The 25,373-nt window shown below is 37.9% G+C and overlaps 2 protein-coding genes across 3 annotated transcripts in view; one reads left to right on the top strand and one right to left on the bottom strand.

Moving 5' to 3' along the window:
• Positions 1 to 25,373, top strand: part of LOC134647775 (uncharacterized) — a 39,520-nt gene that overhangs the window by 8,820 nt on the left and 5,327 nt on the right. For both annotated transcript variants that reach the window (XM_063502075.1, XM_063502074.1), the window contains exons 2-6: positions 21,353 to 21,418; positions 22,788 to 22,943; positions 23,250 to 23,396; positions 23,718 to 23,915; positions 24,052 to 25,120. In XM_063502075.1, the coding sequence (XP_063358145.1) occupies positions 21,414 to 21,418; positions 22,788 to 22,943; positions 23,250 to 23,396; positions 23,718 to 23,915; positions 24,052 to 25,120 (1,575 nt within the window). In that variant the 5' untranslated portion in view covers positions 21,353 to 21,413. The remainder of the gene's footprint in view (positions 1 to 21,352; positions 21,419 to 22,787; positions 22,944 to 23,249; positions 23,397 to 23,717; positions 23,916 to 24,051; positions 25,121 to 25,373) is intronic.
• On the bottom strand, positions 8,728 to 9,515 carry LOC134648160 (uncharacterized). Its single transcript, XM_063502638.1, has 2 exons — positions 8,819 to 9,515; positions 8,728 to 8,738 (listed from the first exon to the last, which is right to left on the bottom strand). The coding sequence occupies exons 1-2, from the start codon at positions 9,468 to 9,470 to the stop codon at positions 8,728 to 8,730; spliced, it is 663 nt and encodes a 220-aa protein (XP_063358708.1). The 5' UTR covers positions 9,471 to 9,515.

Consider the following 25,373-nt stretch of genomic DNA (forward strand, 5'->3'; position numbering starts at 1 on the left):
AATACGGCCCGATTCGATGCGATACGATTCTGACCTGGTGTCAAAAGTGACATTCCTTCAACAACAAAAAAAATATTTTAACACCAACAGTTCCAATCCATATCTAACCCAGATCGAATTCATATCCTATAATTAAAATTTGTATTGAGGCTATGGCCCTATGGGACTACCATACCGCAGGTTTGTCCTGGGCTCATTCTAAATTAGTAGCTATAAGTATAAAATGTGTAGGTCAGACAAGGGTACTATTTATACCTAGCTCCGTCACACTGTCGGGGATTTGCAAAGAATGTAAACGCACCGTTTCATTTAAAAACAGCTAAAATCGCTAAGGTATCCATAGTAAGATAGGCTGTTTTGGAACTGGCCACTGTAAATGAAGTGAGACGAGTCGTGGAGCCGCGGAGGCCACTTTTCGCATACATTTCCATTTGACACCGGACAAACTATTGCCGGTTCTGTGTCAGATGATTTTGGCGTCATGCTTTAGCTGTTTCTACATTATGTATTACATAGTAACAAATGCGAATCGGACTCGCCCACAGAGGGTTCCGTAGGTACTTAAGATAAGATAAGATAAATATTTTTTTGCAAGAATGTAAGTACATAGTTACAAGATGTCAGGGTGATAATTCTGGTCTCCATTTACATTCAGCCATTTATTGGCGTGCAAAATTCTGTCGCATTTTATACATATAGTAGAAATGTCAACATATTACAAAAAAAAACTAATTGGCAATCACAACCCTTAAAATAGAAATACATCAAATTTAATCTCAATTATATGTCAAAACACCAAATTTCGATTAATATAACCTTATCATAATACAAAATCATAAATTAGTCACAAAATATAATAATCGTAATCAAATATAAATTAAATGTAATAAAATGTTAATCTAATAGGAATTCCTTTACACTATAAAAACACTTATTAATTAACCACATACTAAGTTCTTTCTTAAAGATTATTTCTGGTAATTCTTTGAATTTGTCCGGTAACTTGTTATAAATTTTTATGCACATGCAGTAAGAATTTTTCCTGTAGATGTCTGTCTTCTGTAGAGGAATGTAAAGTGCGTGTTCGTGTCTCACTTGTCGTTTAAATACTTCTGAGCTTTTTTTGAACATGTGTGGGTTTGTCTTGACAAAAAGGCAGGCCTCTTTTATGTACATCGATGGCAGAGGTAAAATTTCCATTTCCTTGAATAGTGGTCTACAACTTTCTAAGAACCATGCTTCACATTTGTGCACGTATATGTCGGCGAAGTTCCACTATTCGCCTGGTCTGCATGGTTATCGGGTGATAACCCTTTCTCATCACCATCCATTATGTTAGAAATAGTAAAGGAGAAACAGACTTTTCACTTAATAACTCAGTTTTATTTACGAGTACAGATAGCTCTTACACAGTCTACGCTTAGCATAAGAATGAAACAAAACAACGGCATGCCACCACTTAAATAACCTTTCCAACCCTACCCCTCCAGGTAGGACTACCTGAGATCACGCCACACCACCTGCGCTATACTTGTTTATCAATACAATTCCCAATTATGTATTAATATTTCCGAGATCGTCTTAAAATAATAATTAATTCAATGATAAGTAATTAATTAATTTTATACAATAATCTTGTGATTATTTTAATTAAATACATTCAGATTATCTTATCAAAATTATAATTAATAAACAGTCAATTGACTACGCTTCCTTTAAATCAAACATTTTATCTATCGATTTGAAAATGATAAAAATCTAACTAAAATTATTTAAAAACATGCATAACAAACATCAAGGATTGCCGCCCACACGGCCATTCTGCTCCAGCGCGCTCCCTGCGCTGATCCTGGCATCACCCATCCTGGGATCTAGCCCACACCGGCATCACTCAACATAGAGATCTAGCCGCCAAGACCGGGAAAAAGGAAACGCGTGGTGGCCAGCCAGCGTTATAAGGAAGGTGTCGTGGATAAGGTGGAACAATGCATACACAAAATCATAAATATGTTTATCAAAAGAGATCGGATAAATATCATACTTGAATAAAACCACGTTTATTGAGTCTCGGACTGAGAGCAGTCTTCATTTTGAACACTGCTACTCGTCTCATCCACCGCCCACACGGCAGACTCGTCATCATCATTACCAAATGGATCTGTCTGTCCCATAGGAGCAGGTCTCAAGAAATCATGGCTAGCGATCTTTTCAGTACTTCCACGTAAATTAACATGTTTTAATTTATAACGGTCGTTTGGTAATATTTCTAATATTTCCATAGGGCCCTCAAATTTTGCACCCAATTTGGTAGTATGTCTTTCATGACGACGCATCAAAACAAAATCTCCCACTTTGTAAGGTTTGACCCGCGCTTTACCTATATCAAACCTCACTTTGTCTTGAAAAGATCGCTCGTCCATCCTTTGCTTACAAACATTTCTAACAGAAGTAAGGTCCTCTATAGGCTCGTCATCGTCGCTGCTGTCGGCGAACATTTTTTACCTAGCAACAGTTCTAATGGACTCTTACCGGTACTTTTAGAAATCGTACAATTAATTGCTAACTGTAGGTCTTGCATAGCAGAATACCACGGTTTATCAAGCTCCACCACTGACATATTATCTTTTATTATTTTCATAATACGCTCTGCCTGACCATTTGCCCTACTAGCGCCTTTAGCCACAACGTGATGTTCAATACGGAATTTATTACAGAATTCTTTAAACTCTAGCGACGTCATACTTTTATCTTGATCTGTTATAAGACGTGCCGGGGTACCAAATATAGTTATTAATTCCTGAAAGCTTTTTATAGCGGAATCCGTTGTACGATCGTCAGCATAAACTAAATGAACGTATTTGGTAAATGCGTCTATAAAAACAAATGCATACTCGGCCTCACTTCGGGTCCCATTCATACGTCCGGTTATGTCCGCATGAACGGTATGAAAGGAAAGCTACTTTGTCAATGGGGTGTAGAGAGATTTGCCTAGCACCAGATACGCCTTTTCGAACTCGGCAACTGACGCAGTTCTCTATAAATTTGCGAACTAATTTAGACATATTAGGGAACCAGTATTGTTCTCTTATTTTGGCTAATACCTTTTCCCAGCTAAAGTGTTGAAGTGCTGAGTGATAGTGAGCAATAAGATTCCATCGATAACTACATGGGACGATAATAAGTTTCCGTGTTTTGTTATCAATTTGAACTTTTCTTCTGAGCAATTTGTCTTGTAATATAACGTATGTATTGGCTATATCCTGCGCTATAGAGTCTGAATTCAGCTGTTCTACGATATTTTTAAGTATAGGATCGCGTTTTTGTTCTATAAGCAGCCAGTTATGATCAAGAGTGGTAACATTAGGGTCAATTTCACCAAACGAGCATTTTTGTCTAATTCCCATGGAATTTTGAAATACCAACATTACACAAAAAAAAATATGCTGATAATTTGATAAAAAATATTATAAACATTAATTTTCTTATGGGGTAAAAATATTCATAAAACTATAAAAGTTATTTCAATTTAAAATTTTGGTCAGGGCACGGGAATTAGTGTGTCCATGGGAATTAGATTTTACTAGCACGGAAATTAGAACATGGCACAGGAATTGTTTTCTTAGCTTATTTTGGTAGTTAAAACTATTATTTATGTATATTTTAATCTACAATAATATACTTCAACCATACTGAAGCGGCATCGAACATATTTATCTACTTTAATTTTAGTTTCGGACGACAAATCTACGAAAGTATGATACACTAAAAACTACGTATTTGACTAATAGTTTCCTTGATTTTAATGGCAACTAATCTCTCTTTCTTAGTAAAATATATATATTTCAAAACAATACTTTGAGTAGTTGCGTAAACATGTCCGCCTTACATACAAAACTATTCATTAAAAAGTGTCATTATGTATCTGCATGTAGATAGGTACAAGGTGTATGATCTGCTTTATGGCCGTATAGGAAATGATACTAAGAAATAAATAGGGGCACAGAGAGAAGAAGTTATTGTGTAAGTTAATCTGAAGAAATCGAATATGCTGCCTTCATAAATTCATAACACAAACAATTGTTTAACCACATATGAGGTAAGGTGGGGTAATACTATCACCGGGGTAAGACTATCACAGACAGACAGACATGACGAATCCATAAGGGTTCCGTTTTTTGCCATTTGGCTACGGAACCCTAATAAGGTATCTAATAGTATTACGGTTTTAATACCCCCCTGGCATTGTCTAAAATAACCGACTTGGTTTCACATTACATCTCAAAACTTTTTTTGTAGTAGAAGAACTGCGTTGCGAGACTTGCATCTTTTTACATGTAATGTTTTTGATAGGATCCCATCTCTTTTTGTAGGCTGTCCTTCTTTTCAGGTAATCATACCCATACCATACTGATACTATGTATACACATATCATAACTATATACATCTTTATTCATACTCACATCGTACATCGTAGTGTACCTTTACTTTCCCTACTAATTGTAAGAACTAAAAGGTAAATTTGCTATCGCATATATTTCTATAGGATTACAAACTTATTTATGCAGTTATTAGATCTTTAGAACGTGACTAATATTGCAGTATTATTAGATTTTTATTGGCTTAAAAAGCTTAAACCTAATTACGTTTCAAATTTGGAACTTGTGGGTATGCTAGAAGTACCTTAGAATAATGATGATCGTGAGTGATTGTGTCAGTGACAAAACTAAGGGATTTTAAAGTGCATTAATTCTTAGATTACATGTTCAAATTAAATGTTATTTTGACCGTGCCACTTTGTTTTGCTCGACTTGGCGGCGGCACTGCCGTGTCCCCAGATCCTTTGTCCTTCCCCGGGCCTCAAACTATCTCCATGCCAAATATCATCAACATGATATTGGTTCAGCGGTTTAAGCGTGACGAGATAACAGACAGACAGACAGAGATACTTTCGCATTTATAATATAGTAAGAATAGGATATATTTAATTTTTCTTGTATTAGAAAAGCTAATTTATAACAACTAATCTATTAAACGAGCAATTCTTGTATATATTTCGGGGATCTCGGAAACGGCTCTAACGATTTCGATGAAATTTTATCATATATGAGGGTTTTCTGGGGTGAAAAATCTATCTAGGTAGGTGTTATCTCTGGAAAAACGCGCATTTTTGAGTTTTTAGGTAGGTAGGTACCTATATGTTTTCCAAGCAAAGCTCGGTCTCCCAGATATTTAAACTTTATACGGCATACGCTGTCAGCTGTCAAATTTACAAAAACAAAACATTGAAAATGTGATTCATTTTGTTTCATGTAACCTTAGGTACAGGTATTATAATATGTAATAATTCCAGAAATAGTTTTATGTTTATATAATATTTTAATGTTATAATATGATCAATGAATAAGGTAAGGTGGGGCAAGACTAACAGTACAAGGATTCCATACAAGTGATAGTCTTACCCCGGTGTCGTCTTACCCCACCTTACCTTACGTATTAAAATTGCCCGGGTTATTCGGGTCGATCCTGTATGTAAGTACTATAGTACTTATACTAAAAAACTATTCACAGATTTTTGTGCATTCTTTAAGATTTCCTTAAATGTAAAATAGAAAGATATACGTCGTATTATTATTACATATAATATATATTCAATGCCAATATATATAAGTAATAATAATATGACGTAAACATTGCCAATTAACTTACAGTGCCCCCAATAAAAGATTTGTTGACAATATATGTAATACTTTCTAATTCCCGTGCCACTTAATCAGCTGTTTTAGGTAAATTTGTTATGGAAATTAGGGCACGGAAATTAGAATTCGTAATAAAAAAATTCGCCAAAAATTTAAATCGTGTTTGACCAAACTGTTATGTTATCGCTTACATAAAGATACATAAAGGGCTCCTAAATATGACAATTGCTATTGAAAAGCTATGTGGAAAATAAAATTTATAAGGGGCATCGAAATTAGAAAAAAATTGTCGCCCACCCGGATTCCGAAATACTTACGCGATTTGCTCGAACACGCCGCGGCTTGACTTACATCCGCTTGCTTTGAGAGACAGCCGAATACTGCCAGTACAGGTGAGGCGGGACACGAGGCGGTTCAAATACAAACGTCGGCTGTCAGAGCCCTTTGAGTTTTGCCGACGAAATTTTACTCGCGCGCTCGGACAAAATTTAAACATCGATCACGAGTTATTTACCACAATGAAGTTAATAGTATATGTGCTCAGTGATAGTAAACATCATCTAGTTTAAATATTTGACACTAAATTAGTGATACTAATGTAGAATTTTTCGTAGGATTTTTCATTATGCTCAAAAGTAGATTCCGGACAGGGCACGGGAGTAGTAATTTGAGCCTTTAGGTATTTTTATGTGTACTCTAAAAACCAACTAATCAGTGAATTCATATGGAACTCGGTGTGAAAGTGTGACTTCTTTATGTAAAAAAAAATTGGTAAGTATTGTCTGATGCTAACCCGCGATTTTCATCACGGACAGAAAAAAAATCGTGTTCAGAAATTGACCCATTAGCTGAAAACCGCAAAGGTTTTGATTGTTTTGGTGGTTTGTTAGAATCACGGGTATCTACAGGATTCCTACTGAAGTAATCTGCGTGAGCCAATCGTTCACCCTTACGGTATTCGATCTCAAACTCATAGTTTTGTAAAAAGGTCCACCAGCGGTGAACTCTAGGCGTTAACTCCTTTTTGTGTCGAGACGCTTTAAGTGAATTGCAATCAGTTATGACTTTAAATGATCGCCCATATAAAAAATGACGAAAATGTTTTATTGCCTTTACAACGGCCAGCGTTTCAAGTTCATATGAATGATATTTACTTTCTGCGCTGGTCGTTCTCATACTAAAGTACCCAATGACGTGAGCTTCTTGATCTCTTTTTTGAATTAAGACGGCGCCATAGCCGAGAGAACTGGCATCCGTATGGAGTTCGGTTGGTAAATCCGGATCAAATATCGTGAGCAAAGGAGAAGATGTCAAGCGACTGACTATCTCTTTTCTAGCCTGTTCTTGACGCTCTGTCCAGTTCCACGGTACGTTACTCTTGGTAAGTTCATAAAGGGGAATCATAATCTTTGAGAAATTCGGTACATATTTTCGAAAATACCCAGCTAGTCCGTTAAACTGTCGCAATTCTTTTACATTTCTGGGTACCGGAGAACTGGACAAAGCCTCAATCTTTCTAGGACTGGGCTTAACGGTCCCGTTTTCTACAATGTTCCCCAGATATTCGATCGAAGTTTTCAAAAAAGTACATTTTGAAACGTTTAATGAAAAACCGGAGTCAGTTAATCGTTTTAGGACAAGTTCAAGGTTTCGCAAACCTTCCTCGGGCGTTTCAGACGTAATAAGAATATCGTCAAGATAGACTAAGGCAATGTTATCTTTATAATCGCCTAGTGCCTTGTTTATGGCGCGCTGATAGACGGAGGGCGCATTGCAAAGGCCAAAAGGCATACGTAAATACTCATATTGCCCATCAGGGGTCACAAATGATGTATTTTCGATCGAGTCTTCAGCAATAGGAATCTGATGAAACCCGGCGGTCATGTCAAGACGAGTAAAGTAACGCGCCTTTCCTAACTTATCTATCTGATCAGCAATCAAAGGCAATGGAAAGTGGTCTCTTAAAGTGTTAGCATTGAGCTCACGGAAATCTACGCAAAGGCGATCGGAACCATCCTTTTTCTTGACTAACAAAATTGGACTGCTAAAAGGTGAAGAACTGTCACGGATTATTCCATTGCTTTTGAGATCTGCAATCATTTCCTTAACCTTTTCGCGCTCAGTAGGTGATAATCTATAAGGCCTACGCTGTACTATTTTGTCAGGATTTTTAAGTCTTATTTTCAATTCACCAGTATTTACTTTGGAAACGCGATTTCCAGTCGTAAAGCTGTCTTTATATTTATCAACAATATCATGTAATTTTTTAAGTAAATCAGCATCTTTTACGTCTGTATCAAAAACAGCCTCAAGACATGATGATTCTTTTTGCGTGCATTCGCTTATTATGAAATTGCGTTTCACAGAAATATCATCCCTTGTTTGAATGACAGCAAGACCAGGTATTTGCAGAAGGTCAAATCCAATTATGATATCATGTTGTATATCAGTATCTTCAACAACATAAAACTCTAGCTCGACACACGTACCACCTATTTCTACCGCATTAGTAATGGTCTGTCTTGAATCAAATGGGTGGTCACCTGCACCGAAAAAAGTGACGTTAACAGCCTTTCTCTTCCCGGGAATCGAACCAGAGAAGCGTTTTCGCATCAGTGAACAATCAGAACCAGTATCAAACAAGCAAGGATAAGTAACATCACCTATTTTAACTGTAGTAGTACTACGGGCCCTGCCGGAACGATTGCTGCAAAGGTGTATTGACTTGTCTGAATTCGACCGTTCATTTAACATTTTACGAAAGCAATTCTTTTCAACATGGCCCTTTTTCTTACAGTATTTGCATTCAACTGATTTAGTATCATTAAGTGCTTTAGACTCGCTACCAACGGTAGGGGAAATATCAGATCCGGAAGAATTAAGCGCCTTGCAATCACGAAAGCGATGACCAGGTTTATTACACCTATAGCAAATAGTAGACGAATAGTCTGGTTTCAAACCTACTTCAGTTGAACGAGCTTTCTTAGAATTGTTATTATTGTTTGTTTTTTCTAGTGTATCGAATTTGCGTTTACGGTATGTCTTCAAAACAGATACTAGATTAGGCAAAGAGTCAGGCGTATTTCGTAACAATTCAGATCTAATATGTTCAGGATAAATACCTGTGATAACAGCATCCACTGCATCGGCATCATTCGCTTCCGGCCGCACGCGCTTGAATAATGTCCAAGCTGTAGTGGCGTATTCGGCGTAGCTCGTTGCTTGGTCCGACGTGTAGTTGCGCCACTTCTGTACATCATCAGCATACCGAAACTCCTTTGAGAAAGTCTTGATTAGATCTTCCTTCACCTGGTCCCAAGTAGTTGAATGTAGAGACCACGTGTCGGCCCACACTTTTGCTCTTCCTTTTAACTGAAGTATCGCTTTCATCCGTGCTTCTTGAGGTGATATAGCGAAAACGGAAATGGTTTCATCGACATTAGCGCACCAATCTCGAATATCATGAGATCGTACATCCGGGTCGAATGGAGGTAGATAGAAATTTCCTCTTTCACGGGGTAGCGCCGGCTGTTGTGGATAAGCGGCGGTGGCAGATAGCGCCGCATTAACAGCACTTGCTGCGGCTTGCTTGGTGACTGTGGTTACCAGGCTCATCACTTGGTCCATGGTAAAAGTAGGCTCAGGTTGAATAACCGATCGGCGGCGCCCGCCTAGTATAGGGGATTGGGATCCCACCGCTGCTGTCGGCGAAGTTCCACTATTCGCCTGGTCTGCATGGTTATCGGGTGATAACCCTTTCTCATCACCATCCATTATGTTAGAAATAGTAAAGGAGAAACAGACTTTTCACTTAATAACTCAGTTTTATTTACGAGTACAGATAGCTCTTACACAGTCTACGCTTAGCATAAGAATGAAACAAAACAACGGCATGCCACCACTTAAATAACCTTTCCAACCCTACCCCTCCAGGTAGGACTACCTGAGATCACGCCACACCACCTGCGCTATACTTGTTTATCAATACAATTCCCAATTATGTATTAATATTTCCGAGATCGTCTTAAAATAATAATTAATTCAATGATAAGTAATTAATTAATTTTATACAATAATCTTGTGATTATTTTAATTAAATACATTCAGATTATCTTATCAAAATTATAATTAATAAACAGTCAATTGACTACGCTTCCTTTAAATCAAACATTTTATCTATCGATTTGAAAATGATAAAAATCTAACTAAAATTATTTAAAAACATGCATAACAAACATCAAGGATTGCCGCCCACATATACATTTCTTTTGTAGTCGGAAGGCTCTAGTTATGTCGGCTGAGTTTCCCCATATCAGTAGGCCAAATGATAAAACCGAAGCTACATAGCCATGACATGCATTCAGCGCTGTTTCTATTGATGCAATATGTCGTAGTCGTTTCAGTGCATATACGAAGCGATCGAGTTTGTTACATAAATAATCAATATGATGTGTCCATTTACAGTTTTCATCGATGATTATGCCTAAAAACTTTGTTGTATCTACTTGTTCCAGTGTTCTGTCTTTATATTGTACTTTTTTACTTGTATATGTTGTTAATATAGTGGCAACAGAAATACATCATCTGTGATCATTTCAATTGTCTAGCTATCACGGTTCAGGAGATACGGCCTGCGGCCTCAGCATGGTTCCATTTTTATCGCCTGTCACTGTGCCCGTCACAGCACTTACATACTTGTTAGAACGTGACAGGCGTGGTGACAAGCGATATAAATGCGACCGCGCTACTGCCGCTGGTGACAGAAAGACGGACAGATAAACGGACAGAGCTAGGAGTCTTAGTAATAGGGTCCCGTTTTTACCTTTGGAGTACGGAACCCTAAAAAGATATACCACTGTCCTGTGATACCTGCGGGCTCAGCACGGTTCCATTTTTATCGACTATCACTATGCCCGTCACTTTCGCACTTACATACTTGTTAGAACGTGACAGGCATGGTGATAAACGATAAAAATGCTACCGTCCTACTAGGGCTGCGTATGGAAGAGTAATAGAGAGACATAAAGCGTTCGTTGTCGAAGCGATAGCGATTGTCAGCTTGGCTAGGCCGGCTTGACTGTTGATGCAGTCGATTCATATCCGAATTTACTGCACTTTTAGTGTGCGAACGAATACATTGCCTACAATGCAGGGATCGGACCGGTATTTTTTGTATGGGAACGGAAACGGTATTTTTTCGTTCTTTGCTAATTACTTCATTTCTAATTGGGCAATCTAATAATACGAAGTCGTAACCTAAAAACACAACTGAGTCCTACATTTCGAGTACAAAATAATTCGAAAAATATGGTTATTTCCAAGTTTTTGCAAAAACACCGGTTCCGATCCCTGCTACAATGTAAGTGGTCCTTGTCCGTATCCGTATGCATAGATACGGAAAGAAGTCGTCGACCGTGTGAACCAGTTTAAATAAGATTTACTTAACTTATTTAAATGTGATGACATTTAAAGCTCTTTTGCGTCTTAATCAATTTTTTTTTATGTAATGTATAGAAATATATAGTCACATGACTTTTCATGACATTGTCTTTTCGTTTGGCGTTTGTCGGTGTAGACTTGTAGAGTCGACCTCAAAAATATGTTTAAACTTTTGCACCTTACTCCTTTGTATTAAGGCGAAAAATATAAAGGAACATATCTTTCACGTCGACTGTACGTTTACGATTGTAATTTTGGTTAAGCCCTTTCCACTTAGCCGTGTAGCGTACAGTAGCCATCAGATATATCGGAGCGGCGAAGGTGTTCACAATATCTGAACACGCACTCTAACGACTTGACAATAGAGGTGTGTTCAGATATTTGTGAACGCCTTGACCGCTCCGATATATCTGATGGCGACTGTAGTCCCTCACCATTAACGGCCGGTTAACAATCGTTACAACTGCGGGCTCAGCATGGTTCTATTTTTATCGCCTGTCACTATGCCTGTCACTTTCGCACATACATACATGTTAGAACGTGACAAGCATGGCGACAAGCGATAAAAATGCGACCAATGTCAAACCCCATACATTTTATCAGGAAAATGAGACGAAGAAAGACTTAAGCACTACTTAAGCCGCGTTTAAAGTACAAGTTAACATGTAAATGACTAAATGCCTCCAAGCCAATACCCAAATAAAATTTTGACGCTAATGACAATAAAGCGCGCTTTAAATATCGCTTATCCAGTTGACCTTGAGTGTCTGTTATTGAATAATTCCAGTTAGCGAGTTGTTTATGTGAATTATCGGTACAATTTGAAATTTGAAGCATTCAGTGATTGGTCGTTATCGCGCGTGGTGTAAAACACGCGCCGGCGATTAAGCACAGTGCCGTCGCACCGCACCGACGCGCCAAAAAGTCCAAATACGACCCAGAGCGGTGTTTTTTTTTTTTAATGATGTAGGAGGCAAACGAACAGGCAAATCATCTGATGATAAGCAATGACTCTTGTAACACCAGTTCCACTATAAATCTTCGGACTAAGTATGTCATTATTCATCATCATTAGTTCGACGGTACCTAATACCAAAAACTCGATAGGTAAGGTTATTAGATGATTGTTTGTTAGTTACAAGTGAAGTGAATATAATTAATTAATTACGTTAATAGTAATAAGAAGCATTAAGTACCTATGGCTCACGCTAGACCGCCGGGGCCGGGCTGGAGCTTCCGACGCTTTGTTTTCTATGGAAAGCACCACGTGATCCATCCACCCAGTATCAAAACCAGTAGAAAACCATAACAAATCGTTCAATCAGAATCTACCTCCAGGTTTTTTAGACAGCGAGAATTCTGTAAGCACGTAGTACTTACTATTGTCTATTCTGTGCCAAAATATTGAAATTTGAACATCGTCTGTGTTTATTTTACTCAAATTATGCAAGAGCGAAGATGGTAGCGTACATTTATGCAAACTCATTTAACGGCTACATAAAACAAGCGATAATAACAATAGGTATTATTATTATAGGTATAATTCATGGTATTGACTGATTGCGTATCATCGCAGGTGTACACGAAGATAATGCGTAATGCAGCGCGACGTTTTTTTTATACCACGGTGGCAAACAATCGTGCGACCTAACTGATATTAAGCGGCGACCGCAGCCTATGGGCACTTGCAACTCTATTATAGGTGTTGACTACACTTAATTTATACAAGGATTCAATGTGTTGGCGGGGTAACACAAGCCCACATAGCCAACACAGTGCATTCTTGGGCAACAATACAAACTACTGGCCCCACATAACAGTGTCAAAATAAATAAGAATTTATTTCTTACTTAAACATCTTTTACAAACTTTCATTAAAATAATTAAACTACAATTATATAACACTGATCTAAACATTCACGATTTTTACTCATTACGTATTGGTATTTTACCAGTTTCTCGGTCATACTTACTACAAGTATGTACATATATTGATAGAGGTAGAGTATGTAAACAAGTAATCGTGCCAACTGCCAAAAGAACTGATACAGCTGATAGAATTCTTGGGATAAACAGGTGTTGCAGATAGTATAAATGTGCAGTTTTTTTTGTAAATAAATGTTACAACGGTCGCGACAACAGCGCAGCGGTTAACGGGCGACGTCAGCACACATGTTACAATCAATCTCTTTCATCGAAAACGCTTCAGATGTGTCTAGCTAGTGCAAAATTAATATTGTTTTCACCTCAGCAGCTCGAACAAGGGTACTTTGCTACTTAAAAACAGTGAGCAAAATCGCATTTTGCTCACCGAGTGAGACAAAATGACATTCAAGTGACCTTCATATTCAAATGTCATTTCAACATGCGGGGTCTAATACAAGTTCGAAATACTTGGATTCTATTATCTCTGTCCCTTTCACGTCGTTAGCAAAAAGAAAGAGACAAAAAAAGTTCAAACGACATTCAACGGTATATTGACGGTCTATAATAGACCCCCGTAAAACGTCAGAACGCATCGTTCCAAAACACGTACGAGTATGAATTCTTAATAATTAATTAATAAAAATTAAGTTTAAAGATTTGATAAAAACTGGTAAAAACACTATATTTTACGTAATTTATTGTACGATTAAAATAATGAACTCAAAAAATATACAGAATATCACGTAAAATAAATAATTATTCTTTTTAGAATCTCTAGTATAGTTTACAAATAGTAAGTATCCGCAATTCGGACCGTATCTTACAATGTTTTTTTTTTTACAAAAAAAAGTTGTCGATTGAAGTGTCAATCAATTGATGGTCGTTGTTTCCATATATTACCTATTTTACTGAAATTTATTAAGTTTTGTTATTGTGTTTGATTGCGGTAATTAAACTTAATTGTTAATATATCTTAAGAAAACATGAGTGAATAGGTAAGTGATGATGAAGAAGGATTACATTTTTCAGGTTGTCTAATATGTTCTCACTGCAGAGGTGAAAAGTTTTGTGAACTACACGAGATCAAAGTTATTTACATCTCGTGCGCTTTTGAGTCCCTTACTACGCTCAAGATTCTAAATACTGTAGAATCTCTCGCTTGCACGGGACTCAAAATAAGCACTCGAAGAAATATCAAACTTTGATCTCTTGTTGTACAAATAACTATATCCATCGTATTCGTTATGCTACTTCAGTCAACCTCTGCACTTTTTGTACCGGGACTGACTGAAATAGCAAGCCACGTTCGTAGGTATGTTTCCGTGAAAATACGATGTAAAATAATTATTATGCTCTATATCCGCATCCGAAAGTCACGTTTAAGAGTAATAATGAAATATGAAAAAAAAATGTTTTTCTACATAAATTATAAATCTAGTAGGCACTTGTAGTTTACGAATATTACGTACATTCTATTTAAACAGTGCAAAAACACTGACTGAACATCTTATCTTGTTTACTTTCTACGAATGAATGTACTTATTGCACAGTATGTTATTTTCATTTCGTTTTATTTTAACTATAATTATATTCCTCAAAACATAATGAAAGATACAAACACCTTTACTTATTATTTCTACTTGATATACTGATAGTATAGTATATCAAATAACTTTGTCAGTAGGCATAAGCAAAACTATTAGTTTTGCACTCCGCATACATATTTGTATGCAGAGATGCTAAGCTTAAACTTTGCTTTGAAAGAAAGAAAGAATGAAAATACATTTATTTAATGCCACAACATATTACATATAGAAATGAGAACATACAGACATAAAAAAAACATTGGACGCTAAAATAGGACCCCCACTAAAAACAGGACACATAATGCCGCGGCAATCCGTGGCGCTGGTTTGCACAAACATGAGATAGGTATAATAATATCTTGAAGTTAAATCCCGGTAAAGGAATTTATTTGTGCGTTTATTTATTTTATCTTTGTTCCTCAAATGTGATAAATAGGTACCTAAGATAAGGCATTATCTACTGGTCAACCTTAAGAAAGAGATCACAATTATTTCTTCCTGAGTTATGATGTTTTCTTCGTATCTATGATATGTATTCAATATATTATTTACATACATATGTAAATCGTCGCCTAGTTACCCATAGCTTTGCTTTATAATGTCAATCTATTATTATCTATGTAAAATTGTCCCTAAACATTTATTGATTATTTATTTATTGCAATGAACTCACACTCAGTCGTACCAACTGTGGAAAGTTCACGATCGCGCCCTCGATAACATTAATAGAATGCGTGTTTACAGTCCGATGCGACGCACACGACCATTCCTATTCTAATTATATAAATATAATTTAAATAATGAGCTAGAATCGACGGATTGGGCCTGGTGTACAGTCAAAGAATTTAATTTCCGACCCATTTTGAACCTTGTCACAGTGGCAATAGTATGAGGTTAACGACTTACGACAAGAAGTTATATTTTAATATTTTTCTTGGCGGACTGTTAAATGTAAACATAATGTTATAGGTACTTACAATTAGTGACATTTATAATGATGAGATGGGGCACACTTCGAGTGGTTTTAATTAAGTTAAACTATGCCTATTTTTATTTGCAACCTTTACTACGACATTGGCATTATAATACATAGATTTAATAAGTAAAATTATTACGTCACTTACGGACTTAGGTAGGTATGCTTTATCATTTGGGCTTGGACATCGCTGGTAATCGCTGGTATTAGTAGAACAGTAGCAAAGTAGGTACTTTTGTGAAAATTAATTTCAGGCATGTTATCGGGCCGGGCACTCGAGTGCCGACATGTCATTACATTATTAAATGGGCCACCTACACAGCTTTGACTTTTGTCAAAACTTTTGACTGACATATTCACTCACGTCTGCGTAACTTGCATGCCGCTCGTACTGGCGTATTAGTGCAAAACTTTGAAAAACGTATCTACCTACCTGTCTAAATGATAATGATTTTACATAAACTATAGATAGGTTATACGCACTTAACTTGTGATGATTGTACACAGTTTGCTCTTAATCGTTGGCCCCTGGTCTGAACTCTGAACTATGTATAATCTGGTATCATCTGCTTAAAAAAAATCTTAGTTACTTTTGCCGTAACAAGTCTGAGTAGTCTAGTTTTTAGTAGATAAAATTATCAATATCAAAAAAGATCCGAAAATTTCATTGTTTTTAATCACCTATTTAACAATTACATATTGCATTTTGTCGTTTTGATATGTATTAGATATCAAAAACCAGCCGACCCTTAGGGACGCGGACGTAGCAAATGGTCTATCTATTGGATGTGAGAAAACCAATTCGTTAAAGTGGCAAGACAAGTATAAGGTGTGGTGTTGTGAGCACAGCGGTATTAGGTTATATTTTTTGTTAGGTATGATAACAAACAGAATACGAATTAGGACACACCCCAGGGGCTAATACCAAGTGACAATCGACACAACCGAAACTTAATTTATGTCTAGAAATGATGACTTTACATGCTTACATTATTATATAGTTAGTTAGTTATAGTTGCATTTGTATATTATACTAACATTAGCCTTAAGATAGATACTGTCACTAACACATTGAATTGATCCAAGTTGGTCGCAAATAAATGAATTTATTTATTATTTTATTATTATGTAGTACGATCGAAGATTTTCATTTAATGACCCATTTCGTACCTTGTCACAGTGACAATCAATATGAAAGTCGCTAGAGAATTCATACTATTGTCACTGTGACAAGGTACAATATGGGTCTGAAATTAAAATCTTTGACTGTATAGGTGAACCAGGATCTATTGAGGGTGCGCCATGTTGCGGAATTTCACTGGAACTAATTTTTTCATACTACACTGAATTGTCACCCTATACATGAGAATAACAGCGCCCTCTTGACAATTATCATATATTACTGGTCAGGCTATACCTATGTATTGTATGACTGTACGTTCGGGTCAACGCAAAGCAAGCTAAATTAGACCCACTTCGCAGTATTCGATTGAGCTGTGATTTCACATACCTACAATATGTAAGATGGGTGTGACAATGCAATATTACGATACCATCGAGCTGATCTGACGATGGATACCGGAGCCACCGGAGGTGCAGAAAGTGAAGGTGTTTGGGTTGATTAAAAGATTGTGTTGTGTGTGTGCATGTGTGTTTGAATTGATCATCATTTTAATCAAGCCAATTCTACCAACCCCACCATAATCAATTCAAACACACATGCACACACACAACACAATCTTTTAATCAACTTCTTCTTTTAATTGACTTAAAGTCAATTCTACAAAACTATATTATACTCAAAATTTGCAAAATTATCTTTTTTAACGGCCAAGGTGCTGCGTTGTCTGTCATTATCATCTGCAACGCAGCTGTTTTATTTATTTCGATGAGCATAATATTATCTTTGATATGATAATACCTAATATAATCATTATAATCCACAATTTCTCTTTATCGTTATTAGACGAATGCTTATCATACTATATCAATTAATTAATAAGTGCTATTCACTGTGCCGCTCATTACACTACCAAATTTTTTTTAATTAATTAATTTTAATGTTCGAACGGGGTTTTGACCAGCCAATCATCGATTCTTTTACCCGACAGTGGCTTTTAGGTCCTCTAGTTGTTTTTACCTTGCCTAGATTCGATTCCCGGTAAGAGCGGTCAAACCTGAATAGAGTATGTTCGGAAAAAGAAGAGTCGTGGAATGTATTGGGCTCCATACATTCCACGACTCTTCTCTTTCCGCACAGACTCTAACTCGAGTTATTTTTTCATTCAAAAAAGAACTCCACGTATGTCACATATATACCTATATTATGTAGTTCTAATTTCCAAAACTCTTTTGCTCGAGTTATTAATTAGCTAGGGTTTGACCACTCACCCCTCCATATTCAAAGAGAGATAAATTAAGATTGGCCGTTTCTTTATATTCTTTATCACTCTCATAGTGATTATATTCTATTTGACTCTCATAAAAGTCATAACCATAACTCTAACACTGTCACCTCAGGTCGAGCATATTCTTATGTACCTATAGTATGACGTAAGCAAGCATTTTATGGTTTAACCGACCCGATGACAGTGATACCTTGAGGTTATCATTTGTTCGTGACCATAGGCAATGCAATCTTGCTTTAAACTCGATTACCTAATGCGATCTTGGTTCAATTTGGTTCGTTTTTAATTAGCACATCTTCAGCTTTAGGTAAACACAAGAAACAAAGTAGGTATTTTAATCTCCAGAAAACTAAGGCAGTCAAGTGATTTGAGGTTTGATATGCTTCAAACAAACCGATACCTACATTGCACACGAATTAATATGCCCACTTATCTCCAAAATGGCCAAGCCGATTTGGTTGCGATTTTCGATAAGAAGGTTATCCGCTGCTGACGATTCTCTGAACCCTCTAATGGCGTTGTTATAATTTTGCAGGTAATTCAAAATTATCATTAAGGTAAAAAAATACTTATTTACATTTTTGCGTCCGGAATCGCTAGTACTTAAGTCTAAGTCATGTCCCGTGCAAAAAACTCAGGAGAGAATATATTTCACATGAGCCAGGAAACAGATCTGGGGTGTTACTATGATGTCCTTATTGCGATTCTATTTCGGAGCTATACTTATATAACTTATATAGCTCCGTCCTTTAGAGCTTCAGTTTAGTTCCTAAACAGAATCGCAATAAGGACATCATGGTAAGGCCCCTGATTCTCCGATATTTCTTTCGGTCATGTGATTTTAAATATTAAAATTGTCACCTTAATGACAACCTTGGCCCTTGTTTACAAGATATTCAGGTCTTTGAACCGAATATGAATGTCATTGAATGGTGGAATTGCGCAGCCGGCTAGACGTCTTCATCAAAACGCGTCATAAATATGTTTTCATATCATGTTAATATCAACTTATCTTTTATTTTACAAAAAGACAGTCGTAGAATTTAATGATAATGATAATTCGCGCTGTCAGACCACCGACGGGGAAACGATTAGCGATCGACTAGTTTTCTTAAGCATAAAACGTGTGTGAATTAAAAGAGTTAACTTTAAGATCAGATCTATCTTATATTATATTTTTTAGGTAATAGGTATCAGTGGCGGCGTGTCCATAAAAGCCGATTCCCACCGGCCGACTTGCCTGTTTTTGGACGTTTGAGCAGAGTTGTAAAGGAAATATATAAGCCAAATAAGCCAAATTTTTTATTTATAAGTTTGTATTTTAAGTGTTTTTATTAAATAAATATATCGTTTTAATGAATGCCCCGGCTTGCCTATGGATATGTTTGAAGCGCCGCCACTAATAAGTATACTCGTACCTACTATATGGGTCTACGACTTATCTGAGATACTTACACTGATTTAAACTTACACGTTTTTTACACATAATTATTTACGAAAACGGGACTTAATCGCGTATAATTAAGTTTTAAAATGAGCTCCGACATTTGGATTAATTATAAGGACCCGGCCACATGTCCGGCGCTGCCACCGGAAAGCGGTGCGGCCCGCCGCACCGTAAAATTTAGTGGTGACGCTCGACGGCGCCGAATCTTTTTTTTAGTTGGTTTTTATTTCTGCGCCTTCTTAACAACAGCAAGAGCAGAACACGTGTAAAGGGATCCATGTCTGATCAAACTATATCAAACACTGGTAGTCGAATTATTTACTATGCAGCGCAGCGCCGCGCACCGCTAAATTTTACGGTGCGGCGGGCGGCGCCCTGAGCGCTGCGCTGCTTTGTGACGGCGCAAATCTCTGCGGTGCCGCACCGTTTTTCGGCAGCGGCGCCACATGTGGTCGGGCCCTTAAACTTAATTATATACGATTAAGTCCCGTTTTCGTAAATTACATTTGTGTGTTACCTACATTATTAAGCTGATTTCATCAAAAAACCGTAAAATGTAGTAATATTACATTTTTACTTCCTTAATAAAAATCAGCTTTCGTGCCAACTGACAACCAACTGCCGTCTGCCTCAGTTCAACAGTAGACCTATAATATTCTTGAGCATAAAGGATGACTCAGCCTAGGCCGGGCCGGACCATCCGGAGCTTCGTTTTCCGTTATACTTATACATTTATAGATACATAACTCAGGAACAAAATAAACGTGATAAACACCCTTACCGGGATTCGAACCCGGAAACTCCTTCTTAGCAAAGTCATATGTGAAGGAAGTTTGCGAAGTAGGGCGTTTTTTTTTAAGTTGTCCCCTACACTTTTTTTCAAATTTGGGATTTTTTATGTTATTTCTACTCAGAATCACGAGCTCTTTTTATCCTAATAGGAGAAAAAAAGTGTCCTAAGGTTTTTATTTCCATTCCGTTACCATTTTTCATAGACTTTGTATGGCGGTCGCGAAATGGAAAGATCGAAAAATGTATGGAAATTTTGGGACACTTTTTTTTCTCCTATTAGGATAGAAAAAACTCGTGATTCTGAGTAGAAATAACATAAAAAATCCCAAATATGAAAAAAAAAAGTGTAGGGGACAACTTAAAAAAAACGCCCAGTAACATGTCTATCAACGTACGGAACGTACCTATACAGCATTGAAAGAGGGCGACTACCTTACAATTCAAATAGGTGAGTATTATTCATTTCAAACTATCGGGTAAAGCCACATTGCAATAAGAGCACTCATGAAGATATTTGCTCAGCCGGGTTCCGAAAAATGCGTCGTATATCGTACATCGTAATTTGTATGTTTGAATAATAACTTATTTTGCAAGTGAAGACTAAAAAGGATAGTGTATCATGTGGTAAAACACTTCTAGCTCTAAGCTCTAGCCCTAGGAAATGTAAAACAGAACGGGTAATTATGGAATCCGTTTCAAGTCCCGCAAGTAATTTCGTAGATACAAAGTGCTGATAAAAGGTTCGAAACTTAAGATTATTCTAATATTAATTTATTTATTTTATAACCTCAACGTGGTAACTTTTTTCCTTTAAAATTAAATCTGAGTACCTACTGCACTGACTTATAGTGTCGTTTACATATTATTGTACCGCAATAAATATCAAATATCATAGGAACTCTAGCATTTCGGTGGAAAAAGTTAATTACCACTACTTTTGAGGCTAGAATTTTTTTAATCTTAAATAAACGGGATGTAAGCCTGGTAAAAGTTTAAATAATACTTACTTATTTTCATAATGTTCGTATTATGATTTCATATAAAGTAAGTCTTAAGTATGTTTGTTTTATTATTTTCAGAAGCTGTTTTCGTCTCAATCTCCACGGCGGCCGCGTCGTTTCGACGCCCGCTGGCCGCTATTGTATGAGGTATTCAGCATTCCTACAATAAAAGTAGAACCCATTTAAGCTAACTTATCAAGCAACAGGGTGTATTATGTAATATGTATTAATCTTAGTGTTTTTCACGCACACCAAACACACGCCAAGATCGCTTAACTTCTTTCTAATGCTATTAAAACGAAGTTCTAGAACTTCCCTTTAGTGAGTAAAATTTTTATTACAGTATCTACACAGTTTATCTCGGATAATAGAAAGACGGTTTTAATAGTACATTACTGCAGACAGGGATCGGAACCGGTTTCTTGCAAAAACTTAGAAATAACCATATTTTTCGAATTATTTTATACTCGAAATGTAGGACTCAGTTGTGTTTTTAGGTTACGACTTCGTATTATTAGATTGCCCAATTAGAAATGAAGTAATTAGCAAAGAACGAAAAAATACCGTTTCCGTTCCCATACAAAAAATACCGGTATCCGATCCCTGACTGCAGACGCCGGGAAAGAAGGGCTTGCCGGGTGAGTAGGTATAGCCGGCCGACCGTAGGGAGGCCGGATAGTGATACGAAGCCGGCAAGACCTTTTCACGGCTAGGCATGTATAGTGCTTTTCTCAAACATGCAATGAAATAAAAAAATAGACCACTAAAAAAAAACAAATTTATAATCTTTATAATAAAAATCCAACTTCACAACAAAAGTTTTTTAATTTTCCTTCCAATCCCGCCATAATTGTTTTTTTTTACGGAAGTCGTCCGTATTTCGCGTGTGTAGTGTTCGAATAGACCTTATTAGGGCCATTATACACAATCTGATAATAAGAATCTCAATTTCTATAAATAAAATAAATGCAGAGGATTTTAAATATTGTCTATGGTCTCTGGTGACTTACGTATAGACAAAATTTTAAATTTATTCATCAACACATTGAATCATACAGATTCGTATTCTTAATATCAGTACGTTCGTGTATAACAGGCGTTAACACGGATATTTTGGTCCGATAACCATTCATTCACTAAAAAAAAATATAATTCGGCTGTTTAGCCTGTTCATGGACACAGACCCCATGTTTACATTAGAATTTAAAAAAAAATTACTTCCCGGCCTAGGCCTTCAATTTCGTATGAAATTCCTTTACAGTTCTCTGGAGTTGCTCCGCCCTAAACGTGATACTTCGAAGCCTGATATAACGCCCGGAGCGACGACATTTCATTGCATGTTTGAGAAAAAAGAATTTAAATAGGTAGACCCACTCTGGAGTAAAGAAGCAGCAAATCCGGCTTCTAGGATAAAAATTTAGGTATATGCCCGATAGTGGGCGTATAATTTGCTGAAGAAGAAGAAGAAAAGGAAAGGAGAAAATACGAATAAAATTCCTTATGTCGTTGTTCATAGAGTCACATGGCTGTGCGTGGCGGCGTTGTGCGGTGTGCTAAGCACGCGCGCCGACGCGCCGCCGCCGAGCGAATTGCGAGTCACCAGCGCCGTGCTCGGCGATGACGGCGTCGGCGCGGCGCTGCGGGAGTTGGCGGCGGCGGCGTTAATGGCGAGGTAATATATAACTCAAGTGCGGTGAGAGTCCTTCTAAGCTTGCTCTGTAGGCTTAGCACGAATACGCCGCACAAATATGTCGTCCGTGAGATAGATTACCCGTTCCTTTCTAATTACTTAATACTTACAGTTAGAAAAATATCTTAATCCGACTCTAGGTGTATTTCTGAATAATACATAATAAATATCATACTACGCCGCTCATAAAGAAACGAAATGCTAGCTCCGGCTTTCTTATGAACCTTTTTATGCGCCTGGTACTTATATTTATCTTGTGGTATTGACAAAACTATTCTCATTTTCCAGAGGCGTGCGCGCTAGGGCTGTACCTCCGCCAGAAGAATGCCTCGCCCCGGCGTCGCGCAAATGCCACATAGCTGTGAACCGTCTCCTCACTAGTGGCAACCTTACTGCTGCTATACTACCCACGCCCGCCGCTGAAGCGCCACTCGAGTAAGTACCTAGTACCTTACCTTACGTCATTATCCCGTTTTAAATATCTGATCCAAAAAAAATATGGAGTTATTGTAGGAACCAGAATACCTGCCTGTGTTAGTATCAAACAGGTGACTAAAATATAAGAGTAAGTAGGTATGATCAGTCACTTTGGATTGAGACTGGATAAAGTTTTGCCTTCCGTTACAGTGGAAAAACAAAAATATGTATTTTATTAAACAACGAACGGGTTTTACATATTATTATATAATTAAATATAGGCGACCAGCTATTTTTAGTAATAAGTTTTATTATGTATTTTATTAATCTATCCCTTAGCGCCATGGATGGCTACGGTCTCGCCGGACTCGGCGATGCAGCGCCGCCGGCGCGGCGAATTTGCGTCGCGGCGGGACCAGCCGCGCCGCGCGGGGCAAGATCTCTTCTCGACCTAGCAGATGAAGACGTCGCCGCGCTTTATGAGTTGACACCGATGGAGGTCGCCAGCGTGTTCGCTAATACCTCAAATTGGGAGGGGTGTGTATTCAGTAAAAAAATGTGATAATTAATTCCACGTCCACTTCCAATGTTATAAAATGTATGACAATATTAAATTTTGTCCTACTTATACTCGTAGTCTACGTCCTCATTTATTTATTCATTGCTCCCGCAGATTATCTTATCCAAATGGGACGGAAGCGCTGAAAGTGTGCACGACTGGACGCTGCGCGACACTTCTCACTAGCACCACAACCGAAGCGAAGGAACTAGCTACCCTAGCTCACGCTTACTCACTACGCGTACGCGTGGTTCCTCTGGGCACACATCTATCTACTGTTAGATTAAATCGTCCATTCATCGCCTGTGATGCATTGAACGTACCTCCTGGCCGGCCGCTCGGCCCACCGCCCTACACTAACTCCAAAGATCTTGCTTGCATCTTCGAGCCATACCGACTACTGAAGCGTGTGAACAGGCGCGCTCCTGAGCTAACGTTAAGCGCGTTACGCGTACTGACTAGGCTAAAGTTGGACGATTCTCAGTTAGCAGTACTGGGCAAGGAAGCGCGAACACGAGGCGCAGTAGCCGCAGCAAATGAGTTTTTATCAAAGAATCCACTAGCGCTCGGCGCTAGCGAAGTACGCGTGTTGGTGATGCTACCAGACAAAACGCCGCGTGAATTACAACTACAGCCACGAGCGCTAGCCGCCGCCGCTGCTCTAGCTGAGTTGGATGAACAGAGCTCATCACACGCTACGCGCTTTAAAGTTGAAACGTTCGACGATGAATGTTCAGGATCTACGGCCTACAAACATCTGTCGGATGCACTAGGTACAGGTGAATACGGTGCGTTATCAGCGGTAGCCGGGCCGGCTTGCGGTGCAGCGTTTGCGGATGTGGCTAAGCAAACAAAGTCGCATGTGTTGCCGGTGCTGGCATATACGCCGCAGGCTGCAGAAGGGCCGTATGTACTGCGTGCGGCAGGTGATACGCGTGACGAGGCTGCCGCTCTAGGATCCTTACTATCAGCGCAGAGCTGGCGCCGAATAGCCGCTCTTACTGAGCCTGGTACACGTGCGCTGCTGGACTCTGCAAACTTGCGCGCCGACGTCGTTGTGCACACCGAGCTGCCCGACGCCGATGTCGTGGGTGACGATGTGGTTGGAGAAGACGCCGCCTATGTGACAGAGACACTTGACGACATAACCAAACTAGAGCCAGATTACGAGTTAATATCTCAGGTAATATTTGTTCTATATATTAAATTTCTGAATTTTAATGTGTAGGAACTTTCAGGTCCTGTATTTTTGTAACATTTCCATATTTTATTTTAATATCCACATTGTGATAATTGCTCATTGGTATATAATGTCAGATTTACAGATGTAGGTAGTTATTTATAATATGTAACTAAACATTAATCGCTTTATTGTCAAATCTAGTTCATTGCATCATCTATTCTTACTCATCTCGATTTCTACATCCTAGTAGCGT

Source organism: Cydia amplana, chromosome 5 (assembly GCF_948474715.1).
Source record: "Cydia amplana chromosome 5, ilCydAmpl1.1, whole genome shotgun sequence".
In the NCBI taxonomy this organism is placed as follows: Eukaryota; Metazoa; Arthropoda; class Insecta; order Lepidoptera; family Tortricidae; genus Cydia; species Cydia amplana.

Bases quoted from the DNA above. Each gene is read 5' to 3' on its own strand.
- LOC134648160 (XM_063502638.1), bottom strand. From the start codon at position 9,470: ATGGATGGTGATGAGAAAGGGTTATCACCCGATAACCATGCAGACCAG.